Here is a 27,337-nt window from a genome sequence, read left to right on the forward strand (position 1 = left end):
AAACTCTCTCTCCTTGCAGACAACATGATTGTGTATAAAGAGAATCCTAAGGAATCCAACAAAAGACAAAAAAACTGTTAGAATTAATGAGTCCAGCAAGGTTGCAGGATACATCAATACACATAAATCAGTTGTATTTCTATATACCTGCAATTAACAGTCCAAAAACAAAACCCATTTACAATAGCAACAAAAAGAATAACAGGAATAAGTGTAACAAAAGAAATATAAAACTCACACTCGGAAAACCACAAAACATTGTTGAAGGAAATTAAAGATTTAAAACAAATATGAAGATAACTCATGCTTGTGATCCTAAGGCTTAGCATTCACTAAGGCAGTAACACTCCACAAACCAAGGCACAAACCTGAGACAACCCTGCTACCCTGCCTGCCTTTCTGTAGAAATTGACAAGCTGATTATAAAATTCGTATGGAATTGCAAAGCACCCAGAACAGCCAAAACAATCTTAAAGGACAAAGTTGGAAGATTCTCACACTTCCCAATTTCAAAACTTACAACAAAGTAGTGATACCCGAAATGTCAGGTACCAGCACAGCAGAAGAGCCTGGTACAGCAGGAATACAAGTTGGTGATTATAAACAAACTTGCACTTCAGACCAAGTGTGCTATGAGCAATAGGATAAGGTTCTTCAAAATTGGATGCTTTCTAGTTTATGTGTTTGGTTATTTTGTTAAGATTTTACATAGGTTTTGGCTAGTCTCAAATAATTTCTTAGCTACCAGCAGCTGGAAAGCAATGCTACTATCATTGGTATAAAAGGTACGTGCATGTTAAAAACAGATCTAACTCCTATACTTACCTGAAGTAGAAAGTACAAAGTTGTCATCTGAGGTAAAGAAAAAAATTACGAAACTGCAAACTGTAGTCTAACCTATTTTTTTTATAAACCAGAAGTGTAAATTAATTAGTTTAAGCAACTCATGTTCATTAACTAATGCCTTCCAATGGTCAGATATCAAGCACAGGATAGATACTATTTTATGAGCAACACTATTTTTCAAATATAAAGCCTGCATTTTGACTCAACTCCTGTCTTTGTTAAGAAGTAGAAAAATGGGTTTCAAATGTGTGTACCTCCCAGAACCAATAGGTTAAAGATGTTTTTGATCATAGCTAAAAATTTCCACCTCATTGTTAGAAACAATCTTTTTTTGTTGTGGTTAGAAACAATCTTAAGGGCGCCTAGAGTGTTCAGTTGGTTGAAACTGAATTTAATAAGTTTTACTCAACAAGTTTATGCTTGAGTAATGAAGTTTCTAATTTCTGACATTCTATTATATAAATACCTATTATATATTACATATGTTTAGAGAACTATGTTAGTGCACATACTGTCAAAATGAACACATTAGAAGCATTGTATTTTAAAAAGTTTACAATTTTAATAGAAAAACAACTTTTATGACAGAGCTAAATATACAATGTAAATTTAATTTTTAAAAAGAAAAATTATTAGTAAGAAGAGTAGCAGAATTCTAGTGACAAAAAGACTGAAATAATATTTGGAAATAAACCATCTTTAAAGGAAAATATTAATTCATGCCAGGCTCTATTAAAGTGCATAAAAAGGAAATTTATTTTAGAATTTACACCAAAGGCGCATTACAAGTACATGTGTTACTCTTGACACACTAATGCAGGAAGCTCAGCCTCAAAGAAAACATAGCCGTGATGTCATGTATCAATCTGCCTCCTAGGACATGCCTCACAAATAGTTTGTTCCAAAAGCTGAAAATTACAAGCAATCTTCCCTGTTGACAGCTTTGCAAGTAACTCTGGTAACAGACCAAAAAGTCTTAATTCTTATCTTGCTGATTCTCTAAAGTCATGTCAGTCTCAAGAAACTTCTGATTTCTGGTCATTTTCAATAAAAATTGATACAAGAGAGATATATTCAGACTTTTTAAACAAGTTATATCATAAATAATTACATATGTAAAAATTAAAAAGTAAATTTTAGAATATCTTTAGATTTTAATTTCTAAAATATTAAATCATTTTATTTGCCATGTTGAATTATCAATGAAAAGCGTAACTTGCACAGCCGCTAGGTATAGTCACTTTCGTAAGAAGCCCGGTGGGTGCAGGAATGAATGAGAGCTGTACAGAGAGGCGGGTGGACAGCAAGGCAATCCTGTCAGGCAGCTTCCCATAAAATTTAAACCACTATAACCTCTTCAAAGTGCACTGTTCTCAACTTAAAAACAAACATCAGCATGGAGGCGCTCACAGATGCTCATTTTTCAGTGGCCTCACAAAATGATTCTCTGATTTACATTTGCCACATACAAATGGATGCTTTTGTCATAAAGAGAAAAGAAAGAAACAAAAACTGATTTCAAAAGATAGACTCCATGAGAGGCTAGTAAAGAATGCTCTGACCACAGAAAATCAGCGACAGACTGCCAATATCAATTACAGAAAACAATTTCAACATACAACAAAAGGGTATGACAAATTTTTTCCAAAATACTCAATTCAAAAATAAATAAGCAAAAATAAAAATAATAAAGTACACAATTCACTTTTACAATGAATCAAACTAACAAATATTTATAAATTGTTTGCATACTTTCATGTGTGGTTTGTTATTAATATTTATGCTTTTCTGGTACGAGTTTTTTCTCTGCTCCTGCATCCTTGTCTTCCCATAACTCTCTAGAGAGTCACAAATATCCCTGTGGTTATGGGTAAACCACAAAAGTGGTAAATTCATCAAAATGTATTTCACCTATGTAATAAATAAATGTTGTGAAGTTAATTTCTCCTAATTTATATAAAATAATCCCATTACTCTATGAAAAATAATGATCGTATTAACTTCACTATGGCTCAAATCCTTAGGCAAATAACTTTCTGATTACCTGTTAATGCAAAGAAAACTAAGTAAATTTTATTTTCATGTTTAAACTACTGACTACTTATAAGCAAAGTAGTATTTATTAAAATAAGATAAACACTTAATTTATACTAACATCCTCTCAGATTTATACAAGTTTTTCATCCTTAATTTTTAAACACACATCATGATACTTTTCAAACATTATTAGTGAGGTTTATACAAAAGTTAAATATGACATCAAAGCCAGATTGTGATTTTTAAAGTAATGAACCTTGAAACACCTAGTATTATTATCAATACAATGTGTAAAATTCTAATAAAACACAGGTATAGTCTTATAGAAACTTAGTCCTATAGTACTGAGCGATATTTACAAGCAAACATGATCCAAACAGCACAAGCAGATTCAGGGTAAGTAAACACGCGGACACGAACTGCCAGGCGCACCTGGTCTCCACGGCAACAGATGATTTCTTCACAGAAAGGAGACCTTAGAAAAGAGAAAATGGATTCAATTAAGAAATGAATTTAGGTTTTACTTTATTTCCAAGAAAGTCGGTATTAAAAATGATTTTTAAAAATCCTGTCTCTGTTATCAAGGACTCTCCAATTGTGGTAAAACTATTCAAATTATAAACTATTTCCTCAAAAAAAAAAAAAAAAAACTATTTCCTCGTAGCCTATTAAGTTTTTAAAATTACACTAGACAAGATCAGTGATCCTCGACAGAATCACTGGGGAAACAACCCGGAGCTCTCGAGAGCTACTCTGGCCCTAATGAATCACAGTCTGAGGCAAGAAGACAGGTCACTACAGAAGCTCCCTGTGTGACTCTGAAGTCATTCCTAAATTAGCGCCAAGTGTTCACTGAGATTATGTCAAAAACACCAAGACATCATAAATTCCACCTTACCGCAGACACGTGGCAAACGCGCGCCTCGCATTTCTATACACGAAGTGTATTGGGAACCCTTTAAATGTGTGGCCATCAGGCACAGCCCTTCTGATAGCATCCTGAAACTCTTCATTGCCTGCAGATATGCTTGTTGTACGCTCAAATTCATAAGACGCCAGAGCTGGTGACAAGAGATAAGAAAGCTGGTCTTCCCAGACAGTAGTGAGGCCAAGGTCCTACAGCAATCGAAATGGAAAAACCAAAACACAATATTTTAAAAAACTAATTACAATTATAATGTTGATTATTTTAATGTATGCCAAGAAATGATTTTTAAAATCTGTCATAATTTTCTTAGCTTCCTATTAATTACTATAAGGATACAAAGAAGTAAAAATTCTAAAAGGAAAAACAGGTATCTATCAGGTTTTACTTCTTAGAGAAATAACAAAAGGCAGCTAATGCAATGATGTTAGTGAAGGCTGCAAATCCTGTACTCCTTTAATATCCACAAGGAAAGACGATAAGGAATTGTCCTACTGAGGAAGACAACATGTCAATGAATTCTGAGGTCAAATTTTATTTAACTTTAAAGACTTTCACGAGATTGAATCTGCTTAACCTGATTGCTCCCACAATAAATTCAACTGTAGTAGGGGAGAAATGTCAACAAATTGTGCACATAATTAAACACAAACATTTACTGAACATTTATTCTGCAAAAGGCACCAAAAAGCAGCAGCTACAGGCCCTCTGGGAGCTTAAGACATGCTGAAGGCAATTATAATTTCACTTATGACATCAAATGAACCATTGCTACCTAGACATGCAATTTTTTTAAATGCTACGAACTAAAAATTCTAAATATTTTGATTATTATAACAGATCTAATCTCACATTCTGTTATAACTGGTTTCAAGTGATCCCAAGGGATCACCTATCTTCTTCCTGTGACTCTTACTTTCGGGCTTATAGACACCATTAACTTAGCAAGCAACCATCAATGGCATCCAGCTCAGCTTGTTCTCTTTTTTCTAAACATGTAGTTCTTACAATGTATTAAAATGTCAGTTTCATTTTCAAACAGAAGCTAAGAAAGTAAAAGGCAATACAAGCGATGGAGGTAGGAGATGGAGCCCTGGCCCACCTACTGCTGGAAACACACTACAAGTGCCACATTCAATACTTCCCAAAACACACTCCTGAACACCCTGAGAAGTTGGCAAGTAGGTAAGAAGATTTTATAGGCTAAAGGGAAGAGTAACTGGGAGCCCAGAGAACACAGCTGATAACTCAGAGTGTCTCTGATGGTTTCAAGGACCATGAGAATCAGGGCTCACCCAAGGAGGGGAGTAATAGGGAATCCCAAATGGTGAATTAGAAATCAACCTTCTGTGCAAGTTCTGGACTCTAGTCTTTGGTTGATTATATGCGTGGCAAGTAACTTTTACCACTCCAAGGCTGCTTTTTCACTCTCTTAATGAGTTCTGATGAAAGTAAGTTATTAACATACACTAATCTTTTCCATTATGATCAGTGCTTTTTTATGTTTCTTTTAAGGCCCTTCACGAAATCTAAATGGCTACTAAGAAGCTTGATCTTGTTAGTAATTAAGGAAATGTAAATCAAAGCCACCATGAGGCTATAATCTTACACCTACCTAGTGTAATGTAACAGAAAAATAAAAACAACTAAACAAACCTGGAAAAAAAATGAAAATGAAAAAATGTAACCCAATATTGTCAATGGGGAATGATTTAAATAAGTACAAAGAGAAAATCCAAAGAGTAGTATTCAAAAAAGTCTCAACAAGTCCACCGTTCTTCATTCCTACAAGGACAAGGATGTAATAATTTCTGTAAGTACCGGTGAATTCAGAACGTTTTGAATCTCAGAGTTTTACTCCTATGACTTTCAAAACCACAACTTTCATAAAGGAAAGGACTGAATTTGTTTTATTTAGGGCTAGAATAGTGATTGAAATTATTTTACACACCAAAAAAAAAATATATATATATATCTTTTAAATACATAAACATGAGCAAAATACAGGAAAGCCCAAATCTCAGTGTTAATTACCTTCCTGTGTTCCGACACAAGCAGCCTGAGCTGCATTTCTATCTCATTGCTGGTCACAGAAGCGTCGATCGTGGACGCACACAGCGGAGGGAAGGGAGGGAGGGACGTGGTGGCCCCCGGAGCACACACGGATTTAACTGCTTCCTCGCTCATGGGTTTCCACTTGGACTCATCATTCAGATCAAACACACAGCTTTCCACTGAGTCAGAGGGCTGACAGTTTCCTAGGAACGTCTGATGATTGAAAACACAACCAATTGTTCGATACGGGTACAATGGTTTGGGCTGTTCGGCAACCGGAGGCTCATCAGGGTTGATAGGTTTGTGGAGGTACCTAAAAAAGGTTAATCATAGTTTTATATAGTAAGAACTCAGAAATTAAGACGACAGCAGCAGCTTACTGAGGAAAAAAATTACTCTAACACTTAAGGTCATAACTACTTCCCAAGACTAGAGTTTAATATTTGTTTCTCCTTGTATTTCCACAAATTGATTACATCACATAGACTGGATGGCACATCTTATGATACAGAAACCAATTTTAGTCCTTCAACATAAGAATATATTCCATGCATAGTATTAAGATCACAAACATTATCCAGGTAACAAAATAATTTAGCCACACATTTTTAGGCACAACTAACTAAAATGATTATCACCCAGGGAAACAGAAAATCCAGGAAAATGAGAAGAGGGTTCAGGGCTGTGCCTTCAGGAACTCCCACATCTGAGGCAAAAAGAAGGAAAACAAAAAAATAAAAAAGAAGGAAAACAGAGAACAGCCAGAGAGGAACTACGAAAGCTGAAACACAGTGCTATGAGAGAAGCTAAAAAAGAGAATGTTCCAGGAAGGAGGGAACATTTCAGTCTATCAAAATCTGATGACACCGAGAAAATGTAAACTGGATTTACCAACAAGGAGTTGGTAACCATGTCAAGTTTTCAAAAGAAATGATTTACAACTTGAATTTATTTTTAGGCTTAGGAACAATCATCAGAAAACACATATGCCTGTACTTCCTTGGCAGTCCAGTGGTTAAGATTCCATGCTTCCACTGCAGGGGGCGTGGGTTCAATCCCTGGTCTGGGTACTAAGATCCCATATGCCGCATGGCCCACCCCCCCACCCCCCCAAAAAAGCCCAAAACTATATGCCAATTATACAAAATTAAAAGTAAGCATAATTTATTTTTTATTAATATCATGTTGGTAAAGAATATTTTAGGTATACAAATTTTCTTAACTTAGTTCATAGCTATCTTAATTGAGGCAATTTTTTAACATACCCCAAATTATCAATATGTGCCTTCTGATACCATCAATAAAACAGAACCTACAGTTGACAACATTTACACCTTCGTGCTAATATCCCTATAAATGTGGCTGACAAACCTGTGTCCTGTTAAACTCTCCCAAAAAGTCACGGTCCCATCAGTGCCACACGTCATGACCCATGCATGGGGCACGCCCTTGGCCTTGGTCCCGACACAGACGAAAGCTTCCAGCCCGTACCCGAGCAGGAGGCTGCACAGCAGGTTGGCGTGGTCTTCACAGTCTCCCTGCAAACAAAAGGAAGTAACATGAAGTACTTACTCCCTCACATGGTTTCCGCATTAAATATTTAAATACAAAATTGCAATTAAAAAGTGTTAACTAAATTTTTACTTTTAATCATTTAGGCCAGTGTTAAGCTAAAACAATGAGGGGAAAAAACAATGTGCATTTTAGAAGCACCCGTTTTACAAAGTCAGTGCCTACAAAACTGACAGTCTTAACATACACTTCAAGACTCCATAGTTTACAAAGAACTCACACAACATAGAAGCAGTAAGAATTTTTTTGAAGATTTTTTTTTTTTATGTTGACTGTTCTTAAAGTCTTTACTAAGTCTGTTACAATATTGTTTCTGTTTAATGTTTTGGTTTTTGGCCTTAAATGCACATGAGGCCAAACCCTCATCCCCTTAACCATCACGGAAGTGCCCCCAAAGCAGTAAGAATTTAAAGATAAACAGCTAAAGGGCAAGAACACACAAGATGACTGGTCATAGAGGAGGAAATGCCAATAAATGGCACTCAAGCTTAAAACAATGATTTAAAGTATCTATACTTGATCATTTTAAGGAAATACACAGAAAAAATGACTGGATAAAAAAACAACAATGGCTGTCATTAGGGCAGGTTATATAGAGCTTCCCTTTTTCTTGTGTAAACTCTCTTTGATAATGTTATATTACTTTCACAATTTAAAAAAATTACAAAAACTACAAAAATAATAGAAAATATCCATTTTCTGTGAAAAACCTTATTCAAATGTTACACAGTAAGGCCACAATTATATGAAGATATGTACTTCAGTGTAGGACTACTGGTAACATACAAAAGCAAAATAACTACTGATTTCAGAGTTAGAACGAGGGATGAGCTCTCGGCCCCCAAATTCTGCACTGGTAGCTCTACACTGCTGTCTTTTAGTTAACAATAATAAAACAAACAGCATCTTATAAATGTTAAACTGACTTTTGAAAACCATTAATACCCAACCTTTTAGACCCAGTCAGTCATTTCTGTACACTGAGATTCTGTATTAGGAAAAAATCTCAAAAGAAAAAAATAACAATATAACCAAAGATATTCAATGCAAAAATTCATTCACAGTGATATCAAAAATTTGGAAGCAATCCTAACTTACCCAAAAGAAACAGTTCCTATCATGGCAAAATCATTAGGTAGATTTTATGTATCAGCTAATAAAAATTTCATTCAGACATTCATAGTATGTCTGGAGATACTGGAGATCATAGTATCTGAGCAACACATGGGAAAACGTTCATAGTATAAAGCTAATTTATAAAGCAGGACACACAATTCTATTTATATCAATTGCTGTTATGGGAAAAATATATACACAGGAGAAAAACATAAAAATATATAAATAGATGAAAAATAGAATTATGGGTGAAATTTCACCTCTACTATTATAAAACTAATGTTTTGTAAGAAAAATATTTTTAATAATTTTCAAAGTTCAAGATGTGCTTTCTCCTAAAACACTCAAGAAAAGAAAATAGTGAATCAAAAGGGGTGATTATTTGTATTACAAATGAATTATTTAGGAAATCATTTTAAATATACACAATATATTCCTACTATATTTGAAGTTTTTATTTTAAGTTTAAATCTATACATACAACTTTTGGGAATTACAACTTGGAAATAAATGAAATAATTTTTTCAATAAATAATGTTTAACTGTTTTCAACTGTCTTAAGATAAAATCCTTCCAATCAACAATCAATCTCTAATCTAAGTGGTTTTTCCCATTCTGTAAGCTCTGCCTTGTGAATACCTATATGTACTGCTTATACAACTTCAGACTAAAAATTATTTCAAAACAATAATAAAGAAAATTTTTTTTCATTCTGTTTCAAAAGAATTAGAATGCTAGAGTCTAATTTTTATAATACTATCAACAATTTTGACACAGGAAATTAGAAAATACCCCAATATATACTTTTTTCCTAAGTTAATTCTTTTACAAATATACCATCAACTCACAGTAACTACAGTGTACTGGTTTTTAGTTCTAGTATGTGTGTAGGATACCTTGTTTCTACAGAGAAAGGCCAGCAGAGTACACCACTGCTCCTGTTTACCTCCTCCTCCGATAACAGGGGCTCGTTCATAACCAAGGACATTGACAAATCTTGCTGCTTGCCTTGGAGTGTCCAAAAGCCTTCCAGCTCGAAGTGGTTTGACGTAAGAACAGACTGGTCTGTTAATCCCATTTTCATCCTGGAGGGGAAGGGAAAACATTATCTGTAGTGACAGTTAATCATTTCCAATTTTAACACTTTGTCTCAGAACACATCAGAGAGAAAATAATCCTGGACACCATTTGAGCACTTGCTTACCTTGCATCCAGCACTAGGCTACTGAGTGTTATATATACAATTTTTCTCTTAATTCTCATAACTTCTCTTCAAAGCCTATGACATTAAGAACTTAAATCATCATATGACCTGGCAACCCCACCTGTCGATATGTGTCCAAACCAACTGAAGTCAGTGTCTCAAAGACACAGCTACCCACCCATCCCATCACTTAAGCATCACTCACAACCGCCAAGGCATGGAAACACCTAAGTGGATGTCAAGGGATGAGCCGATAAAGAAGGCATGGGGTGTTATTCAGCTCTTCCATGGGCCGTTTCTCTGGTCCACTTCCCCCTCCCTCCCTGTCCTCTCTGCTCCAACGGGGTAGTGATCGACCACATTCCAGACTACACAAAGAAGAGGGGGCCAGTTATACTTGGGCTGGTTTCTCTTCGCCTTTGTCCCGATGTCACTGCTCCCCTCCTGCCTGTCAGTCAACATACAGACAAGGCTGTCAGCAAGTCAGAAGACATTCCCACATTCCCATCACCAACCAACTATGCAGTCCACTCCCAAGCTTCTCATCTAGAAAGTGAACCACCTTTAGCCTGTCCTAAAAGATAGGGAATGTAGGGAAAAGCTACACAAATGTACAGGATCTGAGACACAGTACTCACAACACTACACTCATATGCTTTCATAGCACCTACACAAGACTGAATACATAGAAAAATATCTGAATGGTTCCTCAGAAGCTATTAAAAAAAAAAGATCTGGATCTGATTATTTATGTTGGTTTACTAAAGACAGAAAACAGGCTTAGGATACAGAAAAAATAGAGGCAGAGATACATAACTGAAATGTTATAGTTAAATATGAGTGGTTAGCAGCTTAGAGATCTTGGTTGAATAGACTCATCACATGTAATACTCCTTGTCTTAAAAAATACCCTAACAAAAAAATACATGCCTACACTACCAATTCTGCACCTGAAAGCTGAATTTACATGTAAACTGCAAAGTGTCCTACTACTTATCTAGTACAAAGTATCAATGGAGGACACACTCCAAATTAAACAAAATGAGTTTTCATCCAGTTTAAATTAAACATGTTCAAAAATGGTTTAGAAAAACAGTAACTGAAAATAAAAAGCATAATAAAACAAAGGTTGTGATATGTCACTCACCTACTTACTACTGTCAGATTATTACAAAATCAGCATTTTGTTTTACAAATAAATTTTCACTTGTCTGGAATAAATATATTTTACAAATTAAAGTTAATTGAAATTGATGTTTACAACCAGTAAATCTCAAATACAGCTGTGAAACTTCTCATACAATTTACAAACCTGTGCAAAAATCTTCACCAGTCGTGAATTGTGTGAGGGTCGAATCTGCAAATATTCTCTCCACCACTGCTTAGCATACACAAGAAATAACCGCTCTTTCTCTGCAGTTTTCTGACGTTCCAAGGCAAGCTTGAAATTTAAAAATATACTTATCAATTTATATTCATTCTCTTCAATAATGATCACAAAACATGGAACAAGTCTATGCACCTCCTCCATCTTTAGCACTACTCAATCAGGACACCATCATCTGTCATCCATAAGGGCCCCTAACTGGCCTCCCTGTTCTCACACTTCCCAGGACAATCCAGTCTCCATGCCAATCATGTCTGACTCTCTGTGACCCCATGGTCTCTGGCCTGCTAGGCTCCTCTGTCCATGGGATTCTCCAGGCAAGAATACTAGAGTGGGCTGCCACTGCCTCCTCCAGGGTATCTTCCCAGCACAGGGATCGAATCCAAGCCCCCTGTATATCCTGCATCACAGGAAGGTTCTTTACCGGTGAGACACCTGGGAAGACCCCATACCAGTCAGAGCTACCTTTTTTGATCCAGACAAAAATTTCTAAATAACGTCATACTATCACTGTCTTGCTTACAACTAATAAATGATAATTTTCTAAAAAGAGAACACTTCCTAGGATTTACAAGTATGAAAACACACAAAGAAAAGAAACTCAGGATTATTTACCTGTGTATTCACTACTTCTTGAGATAATGTTTGATTGAGCGGTGGGTACATCTCAAGTTTTATGTTTAAAATTCCTACAGAAACTTTAGATTCTGTGCCTGTAAATGTAAATAAATGTTAAATTTAACTTCAGAAGTTTCAATACTCGGTATATTTAGTCAATCAAAGCTTAACCAAACTAATTTAAGAATTTTGTGCTTTATCACTTACATGGAATAAGACAATATTCAAACTCACCTTTTATATTCATATTAAAAACCCAGCTCAAATTGGTTTTTATTTTGTTCAAAGACTTTTACCTAGTTATAAGGAGATTACCTGTTTTCCTAGCTTCTCGATCACTTTTAAGTGACTTTTTCAGACCTAAAGGATTTATGAGTCTTGATTTTTATCTTCATTAAAAACAAAGTCAAAGCAACTGTTAATGCCTCATTCTCAGAAAATATTTATATATTTTGCCACATACAGTAATTTCCATTTATCCCTTCCCATTTTTCACATTACATATGAGTACAATTTTTAATCCATGCCTGGACTTAAAGAATTAGAAAACAAATATACTTCACACCATAACTATTTAATATTTTTGTGATAAATCAGAAATTTCCAGGTCATTCCTATGGTTATTGTGTTAGGCTTACATTTAAAAACAAACAATGGGTATCTCTTTTGAAAATAAATCTCCTACATAAAGCTTTTTCCCTACTATTTACTTAAGGAAAAATGTATTCTGGGTCTAACCTATCGAAATCTAACTTACTAAAAAGCTCTATTGTCCACTGGCCAAGCTTAACTCTGTAATCAAATTTTAATACCAAAATAATTCCATTATACGTAGTGCTTACAACAGTGCAGCTTTTATTTTGCCTTTCATTCCACTAGCAAATATGTATTATATATCAGGGAACCTGCAAGAACCCAGGGACACAGTGGTGACAATACAGGTACCATGTCCGATCTCCAAGGGGACACTGACGACAGCAGCACTGGGCAAGTGTGTGAGCCCCTGTCCACCTGGAAGAGGTGAGAGGAACATCTACTCCAGATTCTGTAAGAACCTACCCTGGCAGGGCTGGGGTACAAGCTATCATGTATGGGTGCATGCCTGCATGTTTGTGTAAAGAAATCTTAACTTTATTTTTAGCAAATAAATTTGGAGAGGAAAAGCCCTCGAGATTTCTTTATGTATCTCCCAGAAATTTTTTTTTTCCTTAAAACAAGGCGAGAGTGACAGAGAAGTCCAATATTCACACTACTCAAGTCACTTCCCCAGACTCCGATACTAGAGTTCAACTGTAATTCCAACAAATTCTTTCTACATGTTTCCCTCCTGGTTTACAAAGGCATTTTTAAAACATAAAATATATTTACAAACTGTGGCTATAAAAAGGTAACAGTGATATTAATCGTCATACCTACACCCATAAGTTCCACAGTAAGATTGGTCACTCCATTTTCTGAGCCCAACACTGATCGCCACTCAAGAAAATAGGATGCAACTAAAGTGGTCTCAGCAAATATGTCTGTCTTGATTAGCACCATATGAACTGGGTCACTTATTGATAACATTGTGGTAGAGTCAGCCATTCTAGTTCCATCACCTAGCAACATAAACCAAAAACATTACACCACATGACATATCCAGTTACGCCAACGTAAAAGAATATTTTCACTGAAAAGGATACTAATAATAAACATATAAAACCAACAGAATAAGTCAGCAATGCCTCAGAAAGTATACTACAGAGTGGGAATAAAAGAATAGTCCCATTTCTGTTGCTAACTTTTCAGAAGACTGGTGGAACTGTGACAAGTTATCTAGTTGCTTAATGCATATTGGTGTTTTCTAAGAGGTTAAGTCTATTCTTCAAAAGTACATAAATTAAGTATATGCTACCACTATAAAAATCCTTGAAATATGTCAACATTATTCCCCAAAATATCTTTATCCTTAAAGCTCCAGGAGTTAGTGATGGACAGGGAAGCCTGGCGTGCTGCAGTTCATGGGGTCACAAAGACTCAGACACGACTGAGCGACTGAACTGAACTGAACTGAAACCTCTAGGAAAAAAAACACTGTATTTTTTTTGATCTACACAAAAGTGAAAGATCCAGCACCTTGGAGCTACCAATTTAAGCCAGTAACTGCCTTATTAAGGTAATACTTTTCACCAGGTAAAAAATAATAAAATTTTAGTAGTGCACTAGCTATTTCAGCAATCTAAAATTCTGAATGTATAATGCTACAACTTTGTTAAATTTACAAATATAAACATTTTGACATCCACAACTAAGATATGACACCTTTACAGGAAGGAAAAATGTAAAATAATGATAGTAATCGAGTATCATAATTTTAAAGTCTTAAAAATGAGTTATAGATTCACGTCTAAACTCTCACTTGTAAAAGTTACTAACATCGTAAATCAAACCATCTTTCAGAAATGAAGAGGATCCCGTCTCATTCTCCACCTAAAAAGTATTTAAATGTTTACTACTAAACAATCACCCATTAAAAGTCAAAAGTAACCTTCAGGGAAAACTAGCCAAAAATAAAGCAAGAAGGTAGGTAGTACTAATTTACATAGGAAAAAAGCAGTAAGGGAAAAAACAAATAAAACAAAAGACTGGGGAGATTCATCCATTATAAATCTCTTAAGCAAAAGTTGTTAAAGTTGTTCTGCGATAAGATTTAACAAAGATTTACAAAATTAAATGACAGTTTATCATTGCTCCTTACCTAAATTTTCTCTGTGTACTTCAAGTAAAAAGCCGTCATGAAAATCTGGTTCACAGGCACACGGAACAGGTTTAGAACGAAAACGTTGGTTTCGAAAATGTAAACATAAGGTAAAGGTTGAACAAGCTTGTCCGGGTAAAGGCTCAGGTTCTTGCAGATGTTCCAAGAAAGCTTTTCCACCCAAAACCTGAAGGTAAAGATACCTCCGTGTTGGATCAATATTAGCTGTAAAGTGTAGCAATACATATGAGGAAACTGCCAATCAACTTAAGCAATGTGATCAAGACAACAGGAAATAACTTGACAGAAATAAAACCAAAGACTAAAAAAAGGAAGAGTAACAAGTCTACCATATACCAGGCTCATTTGTACCCAGGGAAGAAAAAATACATAATAGGATATCTTTTTCTGATTTATATTTTGGCTACTTTCTTCCAGCTAGACAGGAGTTGGAGCCAAGGTTTAGTATATCTTTTTTTCTTTAGTTTCTTATACAACAAATCATCTTGGACAATTACCAACTCAGTAAGTATACTTATTAGATAATTACATTGCCATTAAAAAAGTAAGGCTATACAATTTATAAAATATATTAATAAAACATGAAAAACAGATAGTCCTGTTTTTGTTTCCACTCAGCTATACATTAAATCTTTGATACATTTCATGCAAAATAGAATCTAAGTTTTCTGAATGATTTATCAGAAAAATATAAGTACCTCATTCTGGAAAAATAATCGAAACGCTTTCTCTCAAATACAAAACACTAAGCACATCTATATGCAATACTATCCACAACTAAATTCATGTTAAAAAGAAATAAACATACTTTTTTTTAATAACGTTGATTGTCTGTCAGTAAAACAAACAGGTTGTTTTGGAGAGGAAGGGAGTTCTTGATCAACATTATCCTAGAATGGCAGAAAAAAAATCAAAACAAATTAGAAAACAAAAATTACAGTTAAGTAAGAAAATGCCAATAATGGGACTAAGAACTGGACCAAAAGTAGACAGGATAAAACCCCCTCAAAATGCCTTTACTCTCCTACCACAGTTAGAATAATGAAAAGTCTGCTGAAACAGTAATGCAACTAATTGGTCACTCCTAAAGTCTAACATGAAGGAATTCATGATCTTCAAGCCATGTCCACAGAATGCTAAAACAAATTTTTAACACTTTACAGAAGGTTAAACTTTCTCCAAACCTCAAATGACATCTGGCTTGTGGTTCCACCAGGAACAGAACTGATTTTAATAAGGCAGTGACATTCACACAGCAGAAGCTATTACTAGGTCAGTTTTTATAACAAATGAGTTTATAAACCTCAAAAACCAAAAAAGGATGCTGGACTAAAATACTTATTCTCTGGTGTATTACGAAGTCCATCCAATTTCCACATTATGTTACCCAGGTATTGAGGTCACAGTCTCTCATTATTGCCTCACTTTCAAAAGACCTACTTACTAATTTGTGCACTGAGAGACATCACCTCACTACTGACCTATTTGTGTGAAAAGATTTGAAAGTTCTTATGCAGACAATTAATTCCTTAAAGAAACTAACAATCTGTTCATCTTAGGGAACACAGCACCAAACAATATGTTTATTTCAATAATAAGCTTCATGTAGAAAGATTCCAGAGTATTAATTTAGAAAAAATACAGCTGGAGTGAACTAATTTGACTAATACACACACTTAAAGTTTCAGACCTAGAGATTTAGAGAAAACTCTCACTGTAGAGGGAATAATTAGGTCCATAATTTCAGTTTCACTGATACATAATCCTACCTGCTCCACGGATATTACTAGACACAATGGTCTTATTTAAAAAGTAGTTTCACACACACACACACACAAAAAGTAGTTTCACTAAAGAGAGGCCCCAAATTGGACCCTCAGAGTGGTGTTAAACATGAGAATGTACTTAGACTCTCAAATGTTTTCCTCTAAAAGATTACTCACAGAAACAAAATTAAGTTCTTTCATCACATCATCAATGATTCCCCGGCGTTTAAGGGCTTTGATCAAATCTTCGGTTGATAGTTGTTGTTGATCAGGTGCCAATTCTTCCCGAATAGTCTCAGCAAGGATTTCTCTTATCCTGCCATGGACATCCATCTAGGTAGAAAACTCGCATTAGGACTTAAAACGTTATAGGGCAGTCAAACACAGCCAACTAGCTAACATCTTTCCAAAATATTGACCCCAAAATAATAATAATGAGAGAGTAGTTAGATTAAACTCAGGAAGGTTTCTCAACTGTGAGATTGTTACCGAAATTCACTGAGAATAAAGATTTTTTAAAGGAAAAAAAAACTTTAAGGATAAATATTTTTAACTCTAAAAAAAAGCTCTAAGCTTATCTATTACATTTGCTAGCACTTTCCCACAAATAACACTCGACTGAAACCAATCTTTTGAGAGTAGAGCAGAGCAGTGGAGGAGCGACCAAAGGCCAAAAGTCAACTCTCAACCTTTAAGATGTGGCCGAGGGTTAATGGAGTGACCCTTTACGAGTCTGGCAGAGACGGTGGGGGTCAGGACCGCCGCGGGGCAGAGACGGTGACACTCGGCACGGGGCGGCGGCTGGAGGCCCTGCTGACCCCGAGGACCAGCAGCCCCTCCATGCCGCCGCCCGTGAAGTGACGGCTTCCGGCCCCACAGCCCTCTCCCCGCGGCTCCGCGGTGCCTGCCGGCCCAGCCCCCGCCGGCCGCCCGCCCGCCTCACCTTGCTCAGCTGCTGGTGGATGAGCTGCTTCAGCTCGGACGCCTTCTCCGGCGGTAGCGACATGCTGTGCTCCCCCTCGGGCGCGCCGGCGGCCGCAGCGTCTCCGCGGCGGAGCCAGGGCCCGCCACCGCTCGCCTCGCGCGCTCCCGGGGCCGCCGCGTCAGGCCGGCGGGGAAACCGGGCGGCTACAACTGCTGTTTCCAAACGGCGGCCGGGCTGCCCCCGCGCCGCCTGTCAGTCCCCTCGGCCGGCGCCCCGGCTCGGCCCCGCCCGCAGACTCCGCGCCGTGCCCGCCCGCCGGTTCCCGCGCGCCGCCCCGGCCGCCACCCCCGCCCGCAGCCCCTCCCGCGCGCCGCCCCGGCAGGCAGTGTGACGGGCACCTAAGGACCCCGCGACCCGGGCCTCGAAGGACCCCAGGAGCCGTCCACCCGCACTTCCGGCCGCTGGCTCTTCGTGCCGCCGGCGAAATCATGTTCGTCCCCTCCGGGGACTCGGTCCCCGACCTCGCGGGGTGCACCCTCCTAATGGTGAGTCGGGGCAGGGGGCGGGCGTCAGAGCGGCCCCCGGACGCTCGCGAGTCTGCGGGGCCGGGTCCTGGTAGCTGAGAGCGGAAGGTGCGGGGACGTGACCTTGCGCTCCGCTGGTGCCGTGCGGGCCGCTCGCTGTACCTTTCTTCCTGGAAAATCGTTTCTCAGCTAGCTCTGTACCGTGCTTAAGCTTGGGAGTGATTGTCATTACTCAGGAAACTGCAGACGGGCTGGTAAAGACTTGCCGACAGCACGCGGTTCTATCGCGGTTCATTCATTCTCTCAGTGAGCGGTGTGCTGTGTCAGAGTGTAACAGTAAGACCAGGTTCTTGTCCTCAAGGAGTTCGCAGTCTAGTTGGGAACACACGTAAGTAAAGTTAGAACGTTGAAAAGGGTACAGAAAGACCCTGGGATTTATTGGGAAGGGGAGGGATACAAAGACCTGTTAAGAAAAGCTTTGTATGTGGAATTTAAAAATATATATATATAGAACAGATTGGATGAAATAGGTGAAAGGGGTCAAAAGTACAAACTGCTAGTCAAAAATAAGTCCTAAAATGTAATTTGAAACGTAATGACTGTAGTTAACATTGTGTTGTATGTTTGAAAGTTGTTAACAGGGTAGATCTTAAAAAGTTCTCATCACAAGAAAAAATAATTTTATGACTGAGTGGTGATGAATGTTAAGTAGACCTATTGATGTAATCATATTGCAGTGTGTACAGATGTGGAATCACAATGTTGTACACCTGAAACTAACATCTATGTCAACTATGTGTCAATTTTTAAAAGGACAATGGTAATAGAAAAGTCACTTATTGACAATTTTTATCATAATGCAAGAAATGTCAGTGGGGACTTCCCTCCTGGTCCAGTAACTAGTACTCTGCGCTTCCACTACAAGGGGCATGGGTTTGATCCCTTGTCAAGGAACTAAGGTCCTACTTGTGGTGCAGCTCAAAGCAAAAAAGAAGTGTCAGTGAATGATATAGTGTACTGAGGAAGAAAATTTGACTTCATATAAAAGTGTCTCCCTGAAAAATATTCGTTAATCACAAAAGGGAGAAAGTATTTTTGCAGGAGATACGTGGCAGAAAGAAAACATCATATAGAAAATAATGTCCACAGGTTACTAGCCAGTACCCTTGAGGGTGAAGAGGGAAGCCATATTGGATTGAAGAAATGGGAGAAGACATGGAGATGTGTATGTTTGTGCTTTTGTTCCTGAATTCAGAGATAAAGTTCCTGCTTGTGTCTTAGTGGACGGACTGTAAGGAATTTGGGCTCTGGAGGGACACTGAGAAGTGACAGCATGTGAAAAGGGAGTTTTTTAGAAGGAAAGATTTTAGAGGGTGTGAATATGCTGATGGGAAGAATCCAGTAGTGAGGAAGAAAGAGCAATACCTGAGAGTGAGGGTCTAACCAAAGTAGCAGAATCTTCAAAAAAGGGAAAGTTGGTATTAAAGGAGGTAACCAGGGGATTGGTATGTGAGGGCACAAAGTGGGAGGCTGCTCTGAGGGACCCATTGAGGCCAAAAACAAGCAATTGCTGAAAGAGTGCAGAGGAGGAGGTATAGTGAGGAGAAACTTTGGAGACAGGATCAATGAAAATTAGTCCTCTGCTGCTGTGGCTGCTGAGGGGAAGGGAAGCAGGTCCCTGATTTAGGTAACTGGGTGAGTAATTGTTGCTGTAACAGTAAAAAAAAATTGGGCAGATGCTTTGTTTTGTACCTGCTGGTTTTGACAAAACTGTGTGGAGATAGCCATTTGGCTGTGGAGTTCAGGTGAGTGTTTGGGGTGTAGGTAGAGATGTGGTAGTTGGCTGTTTGAAGTCCTGGAGAGAGAGAGAGAGAGTGTGTGTGTGTGTGAGAGAGAGAGAGAGAAAGAGAACGAGTGAGTGAGTGTGTGTGTGTGTGTGTGTGTGTGTGTGTGTGTGTGTGTGTGTGTGCGCGCAGCATGAAAAGAAGCTCCCTCCAACCTTTAGGCACAAATGAAGCAAACGGAAAGAAGGCCCAGGAACTTTGTTGTTCACACCTCACAGCCTCTGCACCTGCTTGCCCACTGCCTGACCTCATCATTTCCCAAGTCTTGGTGTGACTGTCTCCCTTACCTCTTTCAGGGCTGTAGTTACTGGTCACCTGAAGTGACTGTTTCCTTGACCAACCCTTTTGAACTTGAAGTCACCCACAAACACACACACACCCTTACTGACTTAAATGTTTTCTATAGTACTTACCACTATGTATTTTACTATCTATTTTGTTTGCACAGCAAACCACCCCCTCACTAGATGGAAACTCCACAAGGGCAGGAACTCTGATCCATTTGTTTATTTTGCATCCTCAGTGCCCGGAACAGGGGTTGACACATAGCAGGTATTCAGTAAATATGCAGTCAGTAGTCTCCAGGTGGAGCTAATGAAAGGCTCAGAACCCAGGTGTGATGCACCTGAGCATTGGTGTCTAGTACCTGTGCTGTGACTGTTGTCTTCTGTCTAAACTTCTTAAAGTGCTGTTGATTTGGATAACTTAATGAACTTTTTTTTTTTTTTTTACTGTTTCAGCCAGCAGTATCTGTTGGAAATGTTGGCCAGCTTGCAATAGATCTGATTATTTCCACACTGAATATGCATAAGATTGGTTACTTCTATACTGACTGTCTTGTGCCAATGGTTGGAAACAATCCATATGCAACTGCAGAAGAGAATTCAGCGGAGCTCAGTATAAATGCTGAAGGTGTGTTATATCCTTCCATGAGGCAGAGTTGTGTCAAGTCGCAGCCAGATTCTCCCTGGGTGTCTGTTGGCACCTGGAGTGGCTCTTTAGAATCCACAGTGGTGCCCTCCTCTCCTGCACACACCCTGGATTACAGCCCCCTTGAGAGATATGCCTGTATTTGTACCCTTGGATAGAATGATTTTTAACACGGGGTTTCCCCCTGTTATCCTCAGTTTTACTTTCTGTCCTCCTGGCACATGTAAGCATTGCTAACACTGGCTTCAGGCCTATGTGTTTAATGTGCAGCGTCCCACGCAGGCTGAAGTCATCTGTTACACAGTGGTAGCATTCACCATAATGCACACTGACCCGGCTCAGAGAGGAGAGTCACTTGACTGCAGGAGGCCTAGGCCCTTCCCACACCACCCATCTCCACAGTTCCCTGCTGGGCTGTCAGTTGGGGTTAGTCAGGGCTCACCGGAGAAGGCAATGGCACCCCACTCCAGTACTCTGGCCTGGAAAATCCCATAGACAGAGGAGCCTGGTAGGCTGCAGTCCATGGGGTCGCTGAGAGTCGGACACGACTGAGCGGCTTCACTTTCACTTTTCTGCATTGGAGAAGGAAATGGCAACCCACTCCAGTGTTCTTGCCTCGAGAATCCCAGGGACGGGGGAGCCTGGTGGGCTGCTGTCTGTGGGGTCGCACAGAGTCAGACACGACTGAAGTGACTTAGCAGCAGCAGCAGCAGGGCTCACAGCGTACAGACCAGCCACGGTGTTCCTCTGGCCTCTGTATTTTCTGAAACTGGATTTAGGATTAAAAGCTTGATTATTTAGAAGCTAAATATTTTTGACCAGAATACGTGAAAGGTGATGTTACATCACATGAGAAAGGCGCTGGGAAACAGGATCTTACCAACAAACAAGATGTGCGTGAAACTCTGGTGGAGGGCAGGAGTGCTGCTCTGTGCTGCAGAAGTGAGGTGTCATGGACCCAACTCAGCCTGCCCACTTCCCTGGTTCCTGAGCTTCCAGCTCCAGCCCACTTTGTCCCAAACATGCCTGGTGGTCAGCACCCTTGCTGATGGAACAGCATCAGAAACCAAACCTGGTCTTGAAAATGGGGTCATTTGTTATCAGGGGAATCCTCTAGGTTTACAATCAAAGAAGAGAAATAGTTTTTGATAATTTTCTTACAGTTAAATTTCAGCAATGAATCTATTCCATAGAATAAAGCCCATGGATGAATTCTGAGGTACTTTTAAAGTGTTTTAGCTAAATGATGTAGTGCATATGTTCTTTGTTTTAATTGGCAAAAATCTTTTGGGACTTCCCTGGTGGTCCAGTGGTTAAAAATCCACCTTCCAATTCAGGGAGCACAGATTTCAATCCCTGTTTGGGGAGCTTAAGATCCCACATGCAGTGGGGCAATTAGGCCTATGTGTTGCAACTAAGACCAGATGCAGCCAAATAAATATATTTTTTAAATATTTAGATACAGAATTTTTCCTAGTTCAGTTTTGTTATTAATTTCTCATGTATGACTCCTTAATTTTAACTATCATGTGATTTCATTCTCTTATACTTGCAGTGTATGCATTGCCTTCAAAGAAACTAGTGGCTCTTCAGTTAAGATCCATTTTTATTAAGGTTAGTATATTGCTTTTGTCTTAGTTTATTAAAGTACAGTATAATGAGAAAATACTGACTCATTATTAAGATTCAAAAATCATTTTCTTTCTTTATACAGTTAAGCAGTCTGAGTTTATAGAGAAATACTCATAAAATTTCAGAGTTGTCACTATTATTTCCTGAATATATTGGGACATATAGCTTGGGTCCTATATATTCCTGATTCAGGTACCATGGGTGAAAAAATTTAAGCATATGAATATTACAGGTTTATTCTATTTGCATTACATTTCAAACCGTGGCATCTGCATAAAAATTACATATATCTGAATATACACTCTTGAATCCAGCTTCTCTCCCCTTCCGCTGTCACCACTCTGGTCCAGCCCCTGTCCTCTCTCATGCCCTTAATTCTGCTTCTGCACCACCCACCCCACAGGCTGTTCCACCCCAGGTCCTGGAAACCTCAGTCAGATCCTCTAGTAGCTTCCTGTCTCCAAGCAAGTTCATAGCCCTCACCACTGTCTGGCAGGAATGTGTCCACACTGACCTGGCAGCCACTAGACACCTGAAGCTATTTAAATTTTGTTTCATCCATTAAAAGTAGAGTGAAAGGTCCACATCCCAGGTCAATCACCTGGTCACCTCTTGCCACACCTGGTTGATCCTCTGTGTGCAGGTGCACACAGTTTCCTTCTGCCAAACAGTCCAAAGCAGGCGGGTGCCAGCATCACGTAGCACATGTCTTACAGGAAGGAGAGTCTCCTTCACAACTACAGCACACCACACACCTAGGAGATCAGCATTAGAGAATACTCAGATTTCCCCAGCTGCTCCCCACACACCCATCAGTTCTGGATCCAGGCAAGGTTCGAATATTGCCTCGGCTGTCAGACCTTTTTAGCTGGTGTTCAGCATAGAGCTGACTTCCTCCTGTGATTCACAGCACCAGCTGTGCTGAGGGACCCAGACAGGCATTTCGCCTTCTGGCTTACCTAACTGTTGCCCCCATCAGATTTGGGGCAGAAATTTATAGTTATTGTTCCTTATCTTTCACCTTCAGTGCAAGGACAATAAGTGGATCTCAAACTAACTATATAAGTTTAGCATACATAAACTGTTAATAGTATCATCACAAAGACTGATGAAATACTATGTAGACTACTCTTGTTACAATCCGAGATCTAACTTTGTATTTTCATTGTACTCTTTCCATGGTATACAAAGTATAAATCAAAGTCATTCTGTGAAAAACTGCTTTCCTGGGTGAAATGCAGCGGCTGCGCCAAAGTGGTGGTTCTTTCTAGCAGCCACTCGTATCACCGTAATGACCTCCAGCTGCGCAGGTAGGTCTGTGTCTCTGGACAAGTATTTTTGTTAAGATGTGTACAGTTATTAGGATGATTTCTTTACTAAAAGGTTAAAACAAAATTTTAATGCCATCCTTTCCTTTTCTCCCTGGAATTTAGAAAGAAGGAGGTGAAGATTGTAGGGAGATAGGGGGAGTGGCGTTGGGGGCCTTTGGTGTTCCCAGGGCTGCAGCACTGGGGTCAGGGTAGCAGTGGGGTGCTTCTGGGGCTGCACTCTGCTGTGTGTGTCATGAGCCCACAGCACCTCAGGGCTCAGCTGATGGAGGGAAAGGAGAAGGGGTACCTGAAGTTTATCAGTTGACTGTCTTTCGAAGACTGGATTAGTGTTTCTTGTTTATTTCCATGTATTTAACCATTTGTATTTGTAGAACTCCAGCTGCCTTTAAGTACAATTTCCAGGCATGTCAGATTGAATCCTTAATAGAAGATAAAGTATTCAAGAGTTAGAAATCCATACTATTTATTGCATTGTCATTTGCACACCTGTAAAATCATGATGAAGAAATATCAGCGAAGAGTAACCTCTCAAAACCAGTTAATTTCTGAGACTGTCACGATAGACAACATTTCTGAGGCCCTTGTATGAGGCCTCATCGGGGCGTGGCCATGGGGTCTTCATGCTGGCCTTGCCTTCGGTTGTTTTCCTGTCCCCAGTACAGTCTCCTAAGTATGTGAGTAGCAAGTCAGAGCAATCACTTTCCGTTACTCTTCCATAAACTGTCAGAACTTGTATTTTGCCTTGTGCAACAAAATATATGGAAAACAAGATAATTTTTGCTGAAAGAACTCTTATTTGTCTTAATGTTCATATTGTGAGTGTTTAGTTAATGATATGACTGTTTCTTTCCAGTACCCCCTTCAGGTACCTTCTTACACCTTCCATGCAAAAAAGTGTTCAGAATAAAATACAGAGCCTCAACTGGGAAGAAATGGAAAAAACCCCATGCATTCCTGAAATAGACGATTCTGAGTTTTGTGTCCGTGTCCCTGGAGGAGGGATCACAAAGATGCTCTATGACGAAGGGTGAGTGTGTCTGCCTGTGTCTTTGTCCCCAAGGGTGAATGTGTCTGCCTGTGTCTTTGCTCATGATTTGAAAATGAAAGCAGGATACCTGGGAGTGTTTGGATTACTTGCTGAAACTCTGAAAATGCCCTCATTAAATAGGTGCTGAGTTACTTTCAAGGGAAAGACTGAAATGTGGTTATAGAATTCGTTCCTGTGCTCGCTTCGGCAGCACATATACTAAAATTGGAACGATACAGAGAAGATTAGCATGGCCCCTGCGCAAGGATGACATGCAAATTCGTGAAGCGTTCCATATTAAAAAAAAAAAAAAGAATTCGTTCCTGAGAAGCCATATTTAATGCTTTATTGTGTGTAGCATGTTAGGGGTCCTAAAACTTATTCTCTGCAACCTCTATAGTCAGTTCTTTGTGTGGTGGTGGTGGTGGTAAGATATACATAGTATTAAATAAACCATTTTTAAGTGTACAGTTAAGTGGCATTCACTACATTGACTGTGTTGTGTACCCATCAGCACCATCCACCTTCAGGATTTTGCCATCATTCTAAATAGATCTGCACTCATTAAGTAATAACTCCTTTCTTATACCTGAAAGTGTATCTCTTATTAGAACCATCATTTCCTCCAACGTTTCTTTTTGCCTAGTGTGTCTCCCGTCTTTTCTGTCTGGCTTACACCCATAGTATATTATTTCACCTCCTCTCACACCACAGCCCCGAAGCCCTGGCTACCTAGTCGCTCCCACCTGCTCTGCAGACCACCAGCTTTGAACTGTTCTCTTGCTCTGTTCAGGCCACGTCACCTATGCCTACACTGCTGTCAGGTCATAGACTGCGGAGCTGAAACAACAGGAATGTGTTTGCTCACAGTTCAGGGGGCTGAACTGAGTTCAGAAGCTGCCACGGCTGGAGAGGAGGCGGCAGAGAACCAGAGGGATGGCAACCGCGGAAGAGGTTTCTCTCAGCACTTTCTCTAGTGCCACTAGAGAGGCTGCCTGAGCCTCCCAGCCCTGAGTGCACAAGTGCAGGGTGAAACCACGAGGCCAGAGAGCAGTCCCTGGGCAGCTTTATGACTTTATTCACAAAGTTAGTGGCACTAGAGAAAGTGCTGAGAGAAACACACTCCTCATGGAACATTTGGAAAATGTAGAACTGTCCAAACAATATTTAAAATACTCAGCTCTGTCACCCAGAAGTAACTACCATGACTAGTTTTTTGGTCTGCTTTCTTCCCTTTGTCTTTAAAATATAGTTGAAGTAAATACTTGCATCTGCAGGATACTGCAGCTGTAGAGTTTATGCTGTTTAAAGATATCTCTCACAAAGCTGACGTTCTTTCGGTTTTCTCTCACAAATCTTGCTGTGAGGCAGGAAGGTGCATGTGCCCAGGGAAAGTGTTACATGGCTCCTAGTTCTGTCCCCACATGTAGAAGGTGTGGCATCTCCTCGCATATGACCTGGCTGATCATCTCTGTATGAACACGGGCGCAGTGGAACTGCCATCGGGAAGCAGGAAGAATACCTGATTGTTCTTTTCACTTTGTTGCAGCTGTTCTAAAGAAATCCCAATTGCGATTCTGCTGAAGTTCGTTTCAGAGGGAGACAATATCCCAGATGCTCTGGGTCTGGTTGAATATCTTAATGAATGGCTTCAGATAATCAAACCACATGTAAGTTTTACTAAAGCTTAAGCGTGATTGCTCTGGTTAGGTAAAAAAAAAACTTGCATTTTTACATACTATGTAAGTAGACCACATAAGTGAAAGTTTTTATTAAATATAGACATCTTTGTATAAAATTTAGGTTGAACTTTTAAAAAGAAAGCAGCTAACCATTAAGACTGATTTTTTTTAAAAATGAAAATGTTAAGTACTTCATTGTATTCATTCTTAGTGTTGCATTAACTATAGCAACTTGTTTATAAGGATAAACAAGTCCTCTTCAGAATTCAGGATTTTTTTTTCTTTTTTAAGTAAAACGTACAGCTAGGGAGCAACACTGTAGCTATTGGACATGCATTATAATTTTAAAATACATTCTCTATCACAAAATAAGAGCATTACACAAGGGAAATCAGTTAGCCTTTAGGCATAACAGAAGTAAACGAAGACTGCTTTATATAGCAGGTGACGGTCTTTTTAATTCATGCCTTTTCACTGAACAAACTGATGCAAATCATGCAACACTGATTTTTTTTTTCCTAACCCCTATTTCTTTTGAACTTGATTTTGCTCTGTGGACTCCATTCACACCCATTCTGGCATATCTTTATGATTTGGAATTTGAGGGAATTATCTTCAGCTGATATAAAGACAGACATTTATGACTTTGTTTTTTCCTTACAATAAAAGCTAGAAGTGTCAAAACCAAAAGGAACAAATGAGAGAGTTTTGTAGTGTGTGTTAAAGGGAGAGGGAGAAGTAAAGCTGAAGGACTCAGATACTCTGTTCTTCACTTGCAGTGTGAGGACCCCACAGCATCTTCCCTGCCCTGGAAAATGCCGAGTTCCTGGAGGTTACTCTTTGGCAGTGGTCTTCCCCCTGCGCTCTTCTGATCTGTTTCAGTTTTATACCTTACTTCCCAAGACACACACTACCAGCACAACTGGTAAACAACTACATAAAAAGAATGTATTAGGAAATCTTTACTTTCCACAGAAAAATCTCCAGGAAAAATGGATTAACACAAGGTTGTTTTTACCATGTTTTCCATCATCTACAACAAATGTAAATTTTGTGCAATAAATTGTTTTCTAAGTAATTTTGTCTGAAATGTGTTCTTTTATGTATTTTTTTTTTACTCAGACTTCTATATTAGTTTCCTGTGTCTGCTGTAACAAA

The 27,337-nt window shown here is 38.9% G+C and overlaps 2 protein-coding genes and 1 non-coding gene across 4 annotated transcripts; 2 read left to right on the forward strand and 1 right to left on the reverse strand.

Annotated features, from left to right (window-relative positions):
* Positions 1-1,578: 1,578 nt before the first annotated feature.
* CEP76 (centrosomal protein 76) lies at positions 1,579-17,370 on the reverse strand. 2 transcript variants are annotated; one of them, XM_061130625.1, is made up of 12 exons: positions 17,228-17,370; positions 16,462-16,617; positions 15,327-15,408; positions 14,498-14,722; positions 13,173-13,358; positions 11,758-11,855; positions 11,068-11,196; positions 9,448-9,636; positions 7,235-7,401; positions 5,843-6,176; positions 3,782-3,999; positions 1,579-3,358 (listed from the first exon to the last, which is right to left on the reverse strand). In XM_061130625.1, the coding sequence occupies exons 1-12, from the start codon at positions 17,288-17,290 to the stop codon at positions 3,220-3,222; spliced, it is 1,986 nt and encodes a 661-aa protein (XP_060986608.1). In that variant the 5' UTR covers positions 17,291-17,370; the 3' UTR covers positions 1,579-3,219. The 2 variants fall into 2 exon arrangements, with proteins under 2 accessions (XP_060986608.1, XP_060986610.1); XM_061130627.1 differs by lacking the exon at positions 17,228-17,370 and adding an exon at positions 16,974-17,133.
* Positions 17,371-17,611: 241 nt separating this feature from the next.
* On the forward strand, positions 17,612-27,257 carry PSMG2 (proteasome assembly chaperone 2). The gene is made up of 7 exons (XM_061130760.1): positions 17,612-17,754; positions 20,318-20,489; positions 22,063-22,121; positions 23,331-23,449; positions 24,324-24,497; positions 26,047-26,167; positions 26,959-27,257. The coding sequence occupies exons 1-7, from the start codon at positions 17,698-17,700 to the stop codon at positions 27,049-27,051; spliced, it is 795 nt and encodes a 264-aa protein (XP_060986743.1). The 5' UTR covers positions 17,612-17,697; the 3' UTR covers positions 27,052-27,257.
* Positions 24,693-24,799, forward strand: LOC133047911 (U6 spliceosomal RNA). The gene has a single exon (XR_009690913.1). It is a non-coding gene; the product is annotated as a U6 spliceosomal RNA (small nuclear RNA).
* Positions 27,258-27,337: the final 80 nt, after the last annotated feature.

This window comes from Dama dama, chromosome 27 (genome assembly GCF_033118175.1).
Source record: "Dama dama isolate Ldn47 chromosome 27, ASM3311817v1, whole genome shotgun sequence".
Classification (NCBI taxonomy): Eukaryota; Metazoa; Chordata; class Mammalia; order Artiodactyla; family Cervidae; genus Dama; species Dama dama.